This window comes from Dunckerocampus dactyliophorus, chromosome 3 (genome assembly GCF_027744805.1).
Source record: "Dunckerocampus dactyliophorus isolate RoL2022-P2 chromosome 3, RoL_Ddac_1.1, whole genome shotgun sequence".
Lineage (NCBI taxonomy): Eukaryota > Metazoa > Chordata > Actinopteri > Syngnathiformes > Syngnathidae > Dunckerocampus > Dunckerocampus dactyliophorus.
The window spans coordinates 21288003-21301826 of NC_072821.1; the positions used below are offsets into that span (position 1 = coordinate 21288003).

Here is a 13824-nt window from a genome sequence, read left to right on the forward strand (position 1 = left end):
GTTCTTCGAGCACCGTTGTTTTTTGTTCATACGTGCAACACAGAAAATTAAAATGTTCTGTTCCAACCCTCTGTCCTCTGCATCTTGGGATTCCCGAATTAACAGTTTTTACGCGCTCCGCATCACACTTTTCTTAATATTTTGACTTGATTGATCAATCAACTTTTGATTGATTTTCCCATATTTGCTGCTGCTGTTTTTTTTTTTAAGTGTTAAATTGCATTTTTAGACTGTGCTGCGGGCTGATAAAATCACCGCCGCCCTTTGGACATCCCTGGTCTAGGGTCTTAATGATTACTCGATCAATTGAATGAACAAGCTTCAGATAGTTACTTGCCATAAATGTTCTATCTAATATAATTCAATTTAAAAAATAATTTTACAGTTACACTTTTTTCTCATTTTTTGCTGTTGCTGTCCTGTTTAATTGTTTTTAGGATGTTCACTTTGGACATCCCTACTCGAAATGACAACGCTTTGGTGTTTTTAGCAATCTGCTGCAAAAATGACCTGAACTTGTGGGCCGGTCTGATGTTATTTTCGGGCCACATTTGGCTCGTGGGCCAACAGCAAAAAAGTCCAAAGAGAGTGAAGCACACTTTCATACATGGATCATCATCATCATCATCATCATCCACTACTGCATTTCTTTCATTCAACGCACTTCTCTTTATTGGCAAACCACACAATGCAGGTCTCTGTGCATTACAGTGTTCCCTCGCGCCATCACGGTTCACCTTTTTGCAGATTTTTTAAAATGCAATTTTAGTGCTTTTTAAAAAGAATTTTACAGTTTTGTAGTCTTCTGCTAGCTAGCTACTAGCTACTGTATTGGTGGCGAGCAACAGCTGGCCGCCAATACAGTGACTAATAGCCAACTCTGAACGCTGCATGGCCACAAGCCCTCCTCCCGACAAACCCCACAATGCGACGAAACGCGCTGCACCCAAATGACATAATAAGCCATAACAGCCACGGTCATTGAGTCAATAATTGTGTCCAACCAAGTAGGTTGTTCATGAAAATGTGTTTAAAGCAGAGTAAGGTGAGGACATGTTAATGCTTGTATGCTGAGGCTAAAACATATATAATGATGGTAAACATACAGTACAGTTGGCTCGCCGATTTGACTTATTGCAGGCTATTTTGGGAACGTATCCCCACAACAAACGAGGGAACACTGTACAGTAAAAATGCAGTTCTCTAAAAAAGGAGAACAATCCCCACAAAAAGCATATTAGCATGTAAGATGAGTTGAAAAGTAGTGAAGCTTCCCAACAAACCTACAGGCAAAAACCAGCGTTTTTATTTTCCTTCACCTGTCGTTCAGACATGTTCAATAGTTACTTACTCAACATCTATTTTCGCCATTTGGCAGGAACAGACATGTATTTCCACTGACTGTATGTCTGAACATCCAAACTACATTGCTTGAGTGTATGTTATTAAGAGCACACCAAACATTCACCAGACATGACAATGTCATGTTTGGTGGAATGCACTCCCTCTCTGATCAAATCACAAAATACAGCAGCTAAAAAAAGAAATCCGATGCATACTTCAGACCAAGTCTGGATTCATGTCTTCTTCGCCACGTCGGCGTGAAGGTGGCTGTGGTTCGTCTTCTCCCGAGTCTTGCTTGTCCCGCTCAGCTTCCACCCAGCTCTGTGGCACGATCATCTTCTTTGGCCCGTGCGGCGGAGGACCCAGCAAAGCCTCGATGTCATCGTAGTTGACCACCTCCCGCTCCAACAGAGCACTGGCCAACTTCCAGTATTTTAAAGCAGAATGAAAACAGTGGAAACCATCTTAATGAATGTAGACGGAGGGACCACTTACCACTGTTAGCTTGTCTCTGTTGTCCAACAGCAGCTTCTCTGTGTGACGGTAGGCACGGGCTATCAACATCTTAGCCTCCTAAAGGTACAAATATGTGCTCATGGTTGAAAATAATAGCACTAGTAAAATCCACAAAGTAATTAAGAACAGAACAGAAATGACAAGTTTAGAACTTACGTGATCCATCTGCTGCTGCAGTCCTTGGCTGAAAGGCCGACGCCCGACAGCACCCTGCTCCTCTGTTTCAGGGAATGACACCTGACCGACACTGTTACACATGCCGTACTGCTTCACCATAGAGTAGGCCACGCGTGTCACCTTACGCAGATCATCCTGAGCTCCTGGGGACACCATGAGTCAAACGACTTTGAATAAAGTTTCATCTGATGATTACCTTGTTAAACTACTCACAATGCATCTGTGTCAGCACAGTGCACAAAGATTACGGCAGAGGGCTGTCGATTATGTGTACCTGTTGTAACCTTGTTAAAGGTAATGGCTTCTGCAGCTCTTCCTCCCAGGGCCATGCACATGCGCTCAAACAGCTGCTCCTTGGTGAACAGGAACTGATCACGAGGCAGGATCTGGGCAAATCCAAGGGCTGCATTCGTCCGAGGGGCAATGGACACCTGAAGCAGACGTCACATAATGTACGCCCATGTCACACTTATTCAGAATCAACACGAATCAAGCAGAACCAGTCGGAATTAAAAAATGTCAAAGTTCGCCCCATATTCGGGCGAGAATAACTACTTCATAAGAATTACGTTTCGAACCCGTCTCGAATCATTCTTGCACATTCGACTTGAATGTAGTTGGAACACAGTAGGAATATTAAGAATACCGTTAGAATGCAGTCAGAATGTAGTCGCGGTTATTCAAAAGTTGATTAGTTAATAAATGATTTGTTTCATGGTTGAATATGTTATATTATTAGTCAAAAAGAAATGCATCTTTAAGAAAATAAATGAGTGCTAGCAGCAGATTAACAGTGTCGAGAGTGACTGTGTGAATGTTCACTGCATGTCTTCTGAATCGTGAGTGACTCCTTACCCACCAACAGCGGCAGCGGAGTAGTATTCTACACTTGTCTCTACGTGTCAGTAAAGTTACATTGACGAGCCACGACAAGGGCTGTCAGTGCTAACGCGTGAGTCTAGATTACATATCTTATTTATTATTTTAGTTATTTACGTCTACGATGGCTGAGTTCTTATTATGTCTGCTTTATTGGGTAATACAAGTGTGAAGATGACTATGGGTGTGTTATTTCATGTCTACAGAGCTCGAATAATGGGGGGGAAACTTATTTAGAAGGTCATAAAAAGGTTTTATATGCTCAAACTACCAAAATATTCCATTAACTAATATTGAATTCTACTTCGCGGAAATTCACTTATCACGGTCAGGTTTGGAACCAGTTGACTGTGGTAAGTGAGGGATAACTGTATTTAGAGAGCATTTCGAATGTCATACAAGTGCCATTCGAGTGCTGCACCAAGTCTGGTCGGAAGGTGCATCATCAAGAATAGGAGCTGGCTCTTCAGGGGCTTCTTGGGTTGCAGCACCTCCGCCCTCTCCACGAGAGGCAACTGGGACATTTCGACCGCATCTGAGGCACATTCAAGTGGCAATCGAAAAATTATAACCGCAATCGAAGTGCGTCCCAGCTGTTATTTCAATATCTAAATATATTCCAGCAGCAATTGAGGTGCATTCGACCTGCATTTTGTTCGAGTTCATAATTTCAGGCACATTTGGAGACATTCTGGCAGGATTTGAAGTCACTTGCCGTTTCGGTTCTCCCTCAAATGCGATCAGAATGTTTGGAATGCTGTTGGAATACCGTAAGAATATTCACTGTGCAGTTAGAATACCTTGCGAATGCAGTGGCATAGAGGCTCATTCCACCTCTAGTGTGACTAGGGCCGAAAAGCTGGTAAAACGTACAGCTCAAGAGAGCCTGGCAGTTATTTTCTTCTGTAGGACCAAGCAGCCGGTGACTATTGGCATCCTTTGGTGCATTTACAGCTCAATTGTAGTAGATCTCAAGTGCATATTTCAAAGTAACTTGCAAACAGTCGGCGCTCACTAATGAAATGTTAATGGAACATCATTCCACTGAATGCTTCCAGATTCATGACAGATGTTTGCAAGACTTGGCGCGCGTGTCACACTACCTTCATGACTGCCTCTGTGTGCTCAAGCAGCCACCCGACTAAAGCATGTCCCGATTCGTGGAAGGCAACCACCCTCCGCTCCTCTTTGGAAAGGATCTTACTCTTCTTTATACTTCCTAAAAAAAACACACATTTGCGTCATGTGACCGTCATATAAAATGAAATATTTTCGCTAAATTACAGGACCACGTAGGTTGAAGTGCACCTGCTATTACTCTCTCCACTGCATACTCAAAGTTCAAAGTATCAATGGACTTGCGCCCCTCTCTGGCAGCATGCAGGGCAGCTTCGTTACATATGTTAGCAATGTCAGCACCTGTACAGACACAATTATAGTGAGTGAGAAGATTGCGCACCCAAACAACACGTTAACTCATTCAATACCAGCCATTTTTCAAAAGACAACCCCTTCAGTGCCGGCCATTTCAGACGATTTTGAATGATTTTTCAAGGCACCCAGAATATTGTGTCCTATGGCTATAAAAATATGGAACCGACCAAAGGAAAGATTAGACTCATCTTTCATCAGAAAAAAAGTTTGTTTCTACCTTTTTCCGTTCTTTAGTAATCAATAGTAGAACATATGTAAGTTTCAGGAAAATATCAGTTCCCAACAAAAAAAAAAAAAAAAGGGCGCGGAAAAACAGCTTTTTGTGAAAAGACACATTTCGAGCATAACTTTCACTTTGACACGAATTTTTAGCTTATGTGACAGCCCAAATATCTAAACAAGTACACCACAACATAATACAAAAAAATGTATGTTTTACATCAAAATAACAATTTAACCATGAACTATTTACAATTTTCACATTTGGAACTAAACTGTATGCACGCATGTGTGTGTGTGCATGCGTTAAAATTCCCTACAATGCGTAACCTTCTGCACGCTACACTCCTCTATGCTCTTCCACTTCCTCCTTGCTGCCAAGTGTGTTTTTACATGCAAAAGATTAATGCCGAGTGCCTTTCAAATGCACTTTGCCACTTGTGGCCGTTTTTATGGCTTAAAACTGCTCTAAGAGTCAAATTTTTTTAAGTGTGCAATTGCGTCATCACTTCTTTTTGCCTCTCGCAGAAAAAAACGACATATAAAGACGTATAAATACGGCTTTGGGATCGGGCGTTCGGGTTTATAACAGCATATAAATACGTATTTGGTATTGAATGAGTTAATAAGAGCTTAAGAACATAGTGGGGTAAATATTTTTTGCATGTAAAAATATACCACTGAATCCAGGGGTGAGTTCCGCGAGACGCAATGAGTAGAAGTTTGCTGGTTGAGTAAGCTTCAAGATCTTCAGATGTTGCTCGTATATTTCCATCCTCTCCTGGGAAACAACCGTTAATTTAGACCCACAAACTCAATGTATAATCATTTTCTGACATATAGTGGAACAAAATAGCGTAGGATGGTGCTGTGTTTAAGGTAAATCCCAGCAGTTTGCACCTGCAAGGTTGGTAGATCAATGAAAACATGCCGGTCCAACCTTCCAGGTCTCATCAAAGCATTGTCCAATATGTCTGCTCTGTTAGTGGACGCAAGGACAATCACATGGTCTGTTGTTCCCATCCCTGAAGCAGAAAAAACATTCCACTTCATTCCTCTGGCACCAGAATTAGCAACAAACTGCTCTGACAGCCCAAGCTGAACACACCGTCCATCTCCACCAGCAGCTGGTTGAGGGTCTGCTCCTCCTCAGTGTTGGAAAAGCCTGACATGTTGGTGGAGCGCTTCTTCCCTACAGCATCAATCTCATCAATGTAGACAATGCAGGGAGCACGGGCACGAGCCTCCTTGAACAAGCTCCTCACCCTGGCAGCACCGAGACCTACAAACACAAAAAAACATCTGAAACAGTGCTTGATCTTTTACATTGATATTTTATACATACAAGCAATTATTTAACAACTACTACAGACTTTTAAGGACCCAAAAGCAGTTAGGAGAAGACTTAAAATGGTATAAATAAATGTAATTACATCATCTGACCACATTGTTTTCAGAACAAAAACTAAGCTGTAGAGCTGTGGTCTTCAATTGGCAGCCTGCATGGCCAAAGCTTTTTATTTGACATCACCCAACTAATGTAAACCATTAAGTTGAACTACTGCAGAGAAGTGCTTATTTAGCAGTACTTCCTCTACTCTGCAGGGGGCAACAACGAGGCATACAAGTCACAATGAAGCAGCAGCAGAAGGTGACCGTCACAATGATGGCTATCAACTGTAAAAAAACAACAACAAAGAAACACTGAAAACTGGACTTTTAACAGCGACTAAACTACAAAATACATAATTATTTTATTTACTTTTTATTTCATTGAAGTATTTTTGGTTTTAAATAATAAACAAGAATTTAATAATAATTTATGTTATGTTATATTACCATATAAGCATAAAAATATAGATTTTTTTTCTCATTAATTTCGGATCCTCACAGTGTCTGCTGAAAAAAATGATGGCACTTCGGCAAATGAGAACCCCTGCCATAGACACATAGGGAATAATGTAAACAAGGCGATTAATCACAGCCTTTAAGGTCTGCTGCAACGCTGGGTTAGATTTTTCAGAGGGGCATGTCAAGCTAACAAGGAGGGTTTGGAGGGGGAGGAGCGAGCCGGTTTAGAGTACGGTGGCGCATCGACACAGGAACATAACCCAGGCTAAAGTCGTTAACTACCTACAGAAAAACCAAGATGTTTTGATCAGTACCACTTTAAAATCTGTATGCTGTAGACATACCTCCTATGACCTCTACAAATTCTGAACCTGCCATTGCCAGGAATGGCACCTGAGCCTCTGTGGCGACAGCTTTTGCCAGTAGCGTCTTCCCACACCCCGGGGGGCCGAGCAGCAGTGCCCCCTTTGGAACCTTTGCTCCCAGAAGGAGGTATCGTTCAGGATTCTGAATAACAGATAATATGAAGACAGTATTTGAGTATGAACTAGTGGTATTACGAATAATCAATATTAGTTCAGTAGTTATTCACAAAAATCACATTTTCTTCCATCTGGATCTACAGTAGCTTCATATCTTTTGAAGAGTCAACAAATCCGTTGGCATACTCCAGATTCCAGTGTCTTGGCTATATACAGTATAATGATGTTAGTTGCATGTTTATAACTTCATTTGTTGTCTTCCTATGATGAAAATTCCAAAGAATCATATTTTTTCATATTCTGGAACATAGTATCAGGAATTATTCCATTATCTGGATCAGTCTTTGACATTTTGTTCAACCTGTTGGAAACTTGTCCTGTATTTTTTTTCCAAGTGCTCTGACCATTTGTTTGTGGAGTTCTATGCAGAAATGCCGAAAATGGTCCTATCTTGCAATGTTAAAGAATCTTTAAAAAAAATCCTGGATCCAGATGGTGATCAGGGTCACCCCCAAAATGTATATCCCATTTCCGACAATTCCTCAAAATTTCATCCAAATCCATTCAGAACTTTTCAAGTTATTTTGAACACAAACAAACAAACAAACAGATAAACGCCACCAAAAACATAACCTCCTTGGCGGAGGTACTCAGTGATGCACCATACCTTGAGGTAGTCAACAAATTCTTTCACTTCCATCTTTGCCTCATGCATGCCTGCGACATCTTTAAAGCTCACACCTTTCCCCGACTTTCCGTCCACAATGGTGAATTTGGCCATCTTTAGCTGATTCTGTTCGGAACATTGCAATGTTTGAAGAAGGAGTAGCGCACACAACAATCACATGAAGTTGTTGTCACTCACAAACGCACTGAAGCCACCCTCTTTGCCACCCATGCCCGCCAGACGAAAGATATACCAGAGAATAGCCACGCCGATGGCCGCCATTCCAAGGGCATATAAAGCACTGCAAAAGAAAAACATGACAATCATCCCAATAAAAGAAGTTACTTTCACATTAACATAATAGGTGAGGCTCTCACTTTCCGAAGAATCCAGTGCGTTTGTAGGAGACAGGTATCCGGTCTTTTGTATCGATATTCAGCTCTTCCTCAGCAGCTCTCAGTTTCTCCTCAAATTTGTCAATGTTGGCGACCTGCATCCGATACATGAGTGCAATCCTCTACACCAAAAACGGAGGAAATTCAGGAATATGAGTCAATAATAATAATAATTCAGAAGCATTTTATTCAATGTTTGTTAATACAAAATTGTAACCAGCGTACAGGCCTCCCAAAGATAACTGCCCCAGGGTGAAGGTAAATTTCGACAATGTCACTCTCGGGAACCACCAGCACACGCGACACCTCTCCCTTAGCCAACATCTCATTGACAAAGTCATTCCACGAGATGTTCCCACCACTGGTGTTTATGAAGTTTATCACGAGCGAGATGATCCCTACAAATAAAAGAATTCGCAGGCGCTCTCGGTGCATCTGGTCCTTCTGCTCACGTCGTTTCTTCTCCTCTGTAAACAAAAAAAAAAAAAGAAAAAAATCACTTTTGGAGGAAAGTAAATATAGAAATGCAAAGAAGTAAAACACAGAGAAACAAACATTGTGTAGTGTACTAATAAATGGAGGATATAGATAAATAATGGGTAGGAGGAATACTACAGTAAAACCTCACCTTCATCTTCCTCTGGTGTTTTTCCTTTCAGCCCATTACTTTTATTTTCTGTTTGTTTCGACTGAGATGTACTGAAGAAGTTTGTTGCCCCTGTAATCAAATTTCCCATTAAACGTCGCTGGATTAGGAACACACTCGCACACTATTTTAATCGAAATAAATAACGTTACCTAGCAAATTTACCAAGCCAACAGGATTTTTCAACAGGTTGCTCCTGATTAACTCTTGGCTGATGCCAACCATGTCAGGAGGCAGCGGTCTGCGGAGAAGATGCTGAAATGGAAACGTTAACCATTTTGTTATCTATCAACATACAATTACAATAAAGAACTAATGCTGCCCATATACAGGTGTATTTAAATGAGGCAACAACTCTGCAACATCAACTCCTCATTGTGTCATAATTTCCACATGTTTGTCTTTTGGAATTAACGTGTTACATTGTAGAGTGCCTTTACTGCCACCACACATAATACGAAAAAACAAACCATGCACATAGCCAGAGAAGACCTCTGGATCTTTTGTAATTTGTAGCAGGTTTACATTTTAAAGCTTCGTTATGATGTTTGTATGCTTATTTTTATTAAAAAGAGTAGGGGTGACAATAAATCAGGGTATCATTGCAGGCTACACGTGTAAAATTCACAGACCAGTCTTAAACGAAACAACCCAACAATTTAACCCAGTTAGTTATATCTTACCTGGATTATATTCCGAGGCTGCCCAGTTAGAGTCCTCTTGGATATTGCAACAAGCATCTTTCTTGCACTGTTGCATCGTAGCAGCACATTGAGGACAGTGTCGCTGGAGGTCGACTTGTTGGCTAATATGTGACAGTTGTGCCTTGACCAAGTCCACGCTAAACCTCTACCATACTTCCGACACACACTAAGACGATGCTGCAACAAAGAAGCTGCCATAACCGATCGATCAGCAATTAGCTAAATAATGAACTGACGTGCTCATTACTTCTATGGGATTCAAGCGTTTATTTACAACTTATCACTAGCTTGTAATGTTATTCAACCACATGACGCACTTCCCGGAAGTTGAAAAAGATTCACAATTCGAATGCATTTAAATTAATTTTAAATTAATATTCGTCTTACCCTGAATATTTTATACTTATATTTAATTGTTTTTGTATTTACATTGTGTCAATTAAATCTATTATAGTTTTTTTTTCTGTCATGTTGCGTTCGAGAGTCCACTCGCTGCGCAACAATTTACGCAGCCTGCACAAAATGTGACCAGTAAACTGGAAAAAAAAACATTTTTTTAACCAGTTGTGCGATTAGCAGAGCGGAATTGTGATTAATTGTGATTACTTCCATAAAAACAAGGAAGCAATGCACGCATATTGCTCGTGTGCGCTGTATGTTAACTATATTACCGTAATGCTGCATTACTCCAGCAGGATGCGCTACTATTCAAGCTACCAGGCGGGCTTTTTTGGTTGTTGTTTTTATGGAAAAACGGACGACCTTTTACATTGCACTGCATTTTTTTGTATTACGGCTTTTGTATCAGTATTCATTGAGTAGAAATACAAAAACAACACTGGATAAGATTAAAAAAAGAAAGATTACAAATAATAGCCATAAAATGCCCCAAGAAATGTAAAAAGATGTGTTTTACTCTCATCTTTACTAAAGGGAACACATTATTGCGCATATTTAGTTGTGATGACAATCTGCAGGTGGTTTGTAGAACCCAATAATACGTAATGAGGTCGTTGCCTATCTTTGGATTGACATATGAACGGCCCAATGGGAACGCAGTACTTTTACCTCAGCCATTTGGAAACCTTGTTGTATTTTGTCTTAGCGCGACTGTCAGTGCGTTAGATTTCTTTACCAGCACGTCCCGATGTCTTCTGCCCTCCTTTACCTTCTATTGCAAACGCTAACACGGAATAAACATATTTTCGAATTCCTCATATAACATGTGACAAAATAGTATTACAGATAATCTTTAATTAATTAAATCCCCAGTTTAAGTCACGAAGACAACAAATGGTATAGGTTTAATACACTTCCACTTTAACATACTGTACTGCATTTCCTGACTGAAAATATGTGGTATTTGAATTTAAACATTTACAATGTGCTTCATGTACTTGAATCCCAACATTTAGGAATATAGGGAAATAAAAGTATTTTAGGTTTTCCTAAAAGAGCCTACTTCGCCAGTATGTCAACAAAAAGTAAACACGATTTGAAGGCAAACACTATTTCAAAAAAAGCGCACCCAGCGCCTATGCGCCATTTCTTTTGATTGGTCCTTCTTTTGTAACAGCCCGCACGGCTCAGGTGCTGAAACTCTGCGCTTGGTCGGCCATGTTGGGTCTTTTCTTGCGCAATCACAACAGGAAAGGGATACGTTCCAGATCCAAAATGGAGACAATTTCATTGTGCGCGGCGACGTTTTCGACCAATCACAGCGCGGCTTTCATTCCCCCAAGCGTTTCCGTCCTGAGCCTCGACACTCTGAAGTCGAAGGCCGCTTGAAAAGCATTCGAATGGCTTGGCGGAGGACTTTAACGCAACATTATATGATATTTTGATGGCTTTCCTGCACACGAGTGAACCTGCCGTTAAACAGATGGACGGCTAAGGGATCACACTCCAAGGTGAAGATGAACTAGCTGCGTTGCAACCGTGTTTTCGTGGATATATTATCGTCTTTTTTGTTGGCGTGTAAGGTTTTAAAAAGCTAACGCTAGCCTCGTTTGTGGTGGGCTGCTGTTTTAGCTGCCATGGTTCCTGCAAGTCTATGCGGATGTTTCCGGGACAATTTGTGCTAAAACGAACGCAACAAATGGGAACATCCAGCATTGGCTGAACACACCGTGGCGTTGAATAAAGCTTCCATTCACACTTTAAGGAAATTTAGACGTAGGTAAGTGCTTTTTTTGCCTTGTTCACATGGTTAACTTGGCATCAACAACAAACTGGCTATTGCTGTCTCCGTGGTAATCTGCTATGTTGTGGCTAGCAACAAAGGTCAACTTCTCATGTCTACGTTTGCTCATGTTTTGCACACAAAGGCTACAATTGTACCCAATTTGCAGTAATTGGTGTGTTGCAATGTAACACTTCACTCCGAGCATGTTTGTTGAATTAACTATAATCTATTTGTAACCTCTGTTTAATAAAAGGGGCTATCATGTGTGGTTGCCTTCTTTGTGCTTACGTTTTTGTGCTGCATTCTTACGAGATAAGCCTTAATGGGAACTTGCACAACCACATGCAGCAGCCCTCGTCAATATTCTTTCAAGGTAGCATGGTATGACATACAAATGAAGCATATTAGATATTGACCCAGTCATTTGCTTGCTTGGTAGTGGCCTTATGCAGGACATTTACTGTTTTTAACGTGACTTGATAGTCACAGTCACATTCTTGTTTTGGATGGGAACATAGTGACTTACAGCTATCCGCCCACGGTATGTGTCGGTTCACACATCATTTCTGGGTAAATATCAAAGCTGAACGTGACTTTGTGTACGCATAGAAAGGTGTCAAATTATGTTTTGTATGGTTAGATAACTGTTGAACGTCAGCCGTGTTGCTGGTGTTAAAGAAAGGCATAACATAGTGGAGTCGTGGCTGAGCAGTCAAGCAGTGTTCAAGCTCTATTTGGTGCAGTAGCAATGGCGAGGAAACCACTGCAGTGCTGCTGGTGGTGTTTTCCACCAAGATATCAAGTGTGGTTTGTTGGGTTCGTGTTGACAACATTGCAGATGCAGAGATGCATATCTCAGGCCCCTCAGCTTTTGCCACTTTCGTCAGATTCTGTTGAATTTACACCTTAAAAGTCGGATGGACTGTTTTTGGGTGTTTTCTTAAAATTCACTAGCGTGTATTTACACACCTGTTACATTTGGGACACAAGCACATTTCTGAATGTTTTTTTAACACTGTAGTTTAGATGGCCTTACTAAAACATCTCAGCGTTCAAGTGCTGTAAAAATGCCTTTACTTCCAACATAGCATTGTGCTTCTATGTTTACATGTTGGCACATGATTGGGGTTTGTCGCAACTCCATTGGTAATGGAGAGGAATTCACTTGATTATTTCATGTTTGCAGTTGCTAGTTGAATTTAATGATGGACTAATTACATTTGTGAGGCAAGTGTGTGAACGTTTGTGCAATGTTTTACACTGGCAAGTGACATGTCAGCTTCTCCAATTAGAGCAAGTAAAAGATGTAGCGTAGACAAATGTATGGTCATACTAATAGCAGTGTCAGTTGACAGTCTAGGGCTGCTTCACACACACTTTTTTTTGTCCATTTTAATTGAATGTTCAGTTAGTTTAGCCCCCTTGCAAATGATCAAATTAGGGCCGTCCCTTAAGACTGGTTTATGTTTCCGTGGTGCCACCAGTGTTTTCTGGTGAGTCAACTCACAACGCAACAATGACACTCGTCAACTCTTTAGCTTGTTAGCTTTCTTCTTAGCCTGTGAACAATGGCAATTAAAGAGAGACAGGGTGTTATTGGAGCTGGATAATCAATATGTTACAACTAGGGATGCACTTTTTTTTTCAAGCCAATACCAATAGCTTCCTGCGTCTCAAGCCCAATACCGATAATACCTTTTTATATCTATTATTTCAAACAAAGTTTGACTCAAACATAGTTGGATTTGACCAACTGTATGTGTAGATTTGTCCTGATCAAATAAGACAATTAGTAAAATATAAAAAAAAAGCACTGGCTCAGAAGTACAAGGGATTTAGTAGCCAACAAAAGCCGCTATCTTGAACAATGGTAAAGGGCTGGTCATCCAGCGCCATCATTTCCATGTTTAAATCACAGATCACTTTAGTCCTCGGGTCATCTCTGCCAAACTTTTTTTTTGCACTTTTCAAACGCTGCAGCGATAGGAACAAGCGCCAGGCGTCTTAGCGATGCTGGCGTTTCAGGTGGCTAATAAGGTTTGTTTTGAAGCTCGTTGGTTTTTCTTCCCTCATTGCGGAGTGTTTGCAGAGCATTTAGCTAAATGTACTCCTCTGAAACAGCGAGAAGTCCCACACGGTCGACGCCATGTTTGTTTACAAGTGAGCTTAGGGGAAGTTACGATAGGCTGTTTGCAGCACGTCACAGAAAAGGAGCACTTGATTTGCTCACACTAACCCAGCACAGTACGGGTAATCTCACCTCATTGGAGCTGTAAAAACACATTAAATGTTATACAACTTATTGGTATGATGTCATAATTCATC

General features: G+C 40.8%; 2 protein-coding genes across 6 annotated transcripts in view; one reads left to right on the top strand and one right to left on the bottom strand.

Moving 5' to 3' along the window:
* Positions 1-632: 632 nt before the first annotated feature.
* spg7 (SPG7 matrix AAA peptidase subunit, paraplegin) lies at positions 633-9623 on the bottom strand. Its single transcript, XM_054770587.1, has 17 exons — positions 9294-9623; positions 8763-8865; positions 8593-8682; positions 8190-8431; positions 7947-8086; positions 7768-7870; positions 7570-7695; positions 6765-6927; positions 5678-5851; positions 5470-5594; positions 5248-5350; positions 4225-4335; positions 4020-4135; positions 2312-2468; positions 2017-2180; positions 1840-1917; positions 633-1767 (listed from the first exon to the last, which is right to left on the bottom strand). The coding sequence occupies exons 1-17, from the start codon at positions 9510-9512 to the stop codon at positions 1561-1563; spliced, it is 2421 nt and encodes an 806-aa protein (XP_054626562.1). The 5' UTR covers positions 9513-9623; the 3' UTR covers positions 633-1560.
* Positions 9624-11057: 1434 nt separating this feature from the next.
* ankrd11 (ankyrin repeat domain 11) overlaps positions 11058-13824 on the top strand; it is a 137712-nt gene continuing 134945 nt past the window's right edge. For 2 of the 5 annotated variants that reach the window (XM_054770611.1, XM_054770612.1), the window contains exon 1: positions 11064-11493. The gene's annotated coding sequence lies outside the window, so the exon portion shown is untranslated. Of the gene's footprint in view, positions 11494-13824 lie in introns of all 5 variants that reach the window. The other 3 variants (XM_054770609.1, XM_054770608.1, XM_054770610.1) reach the window with 3 other exon arrangements.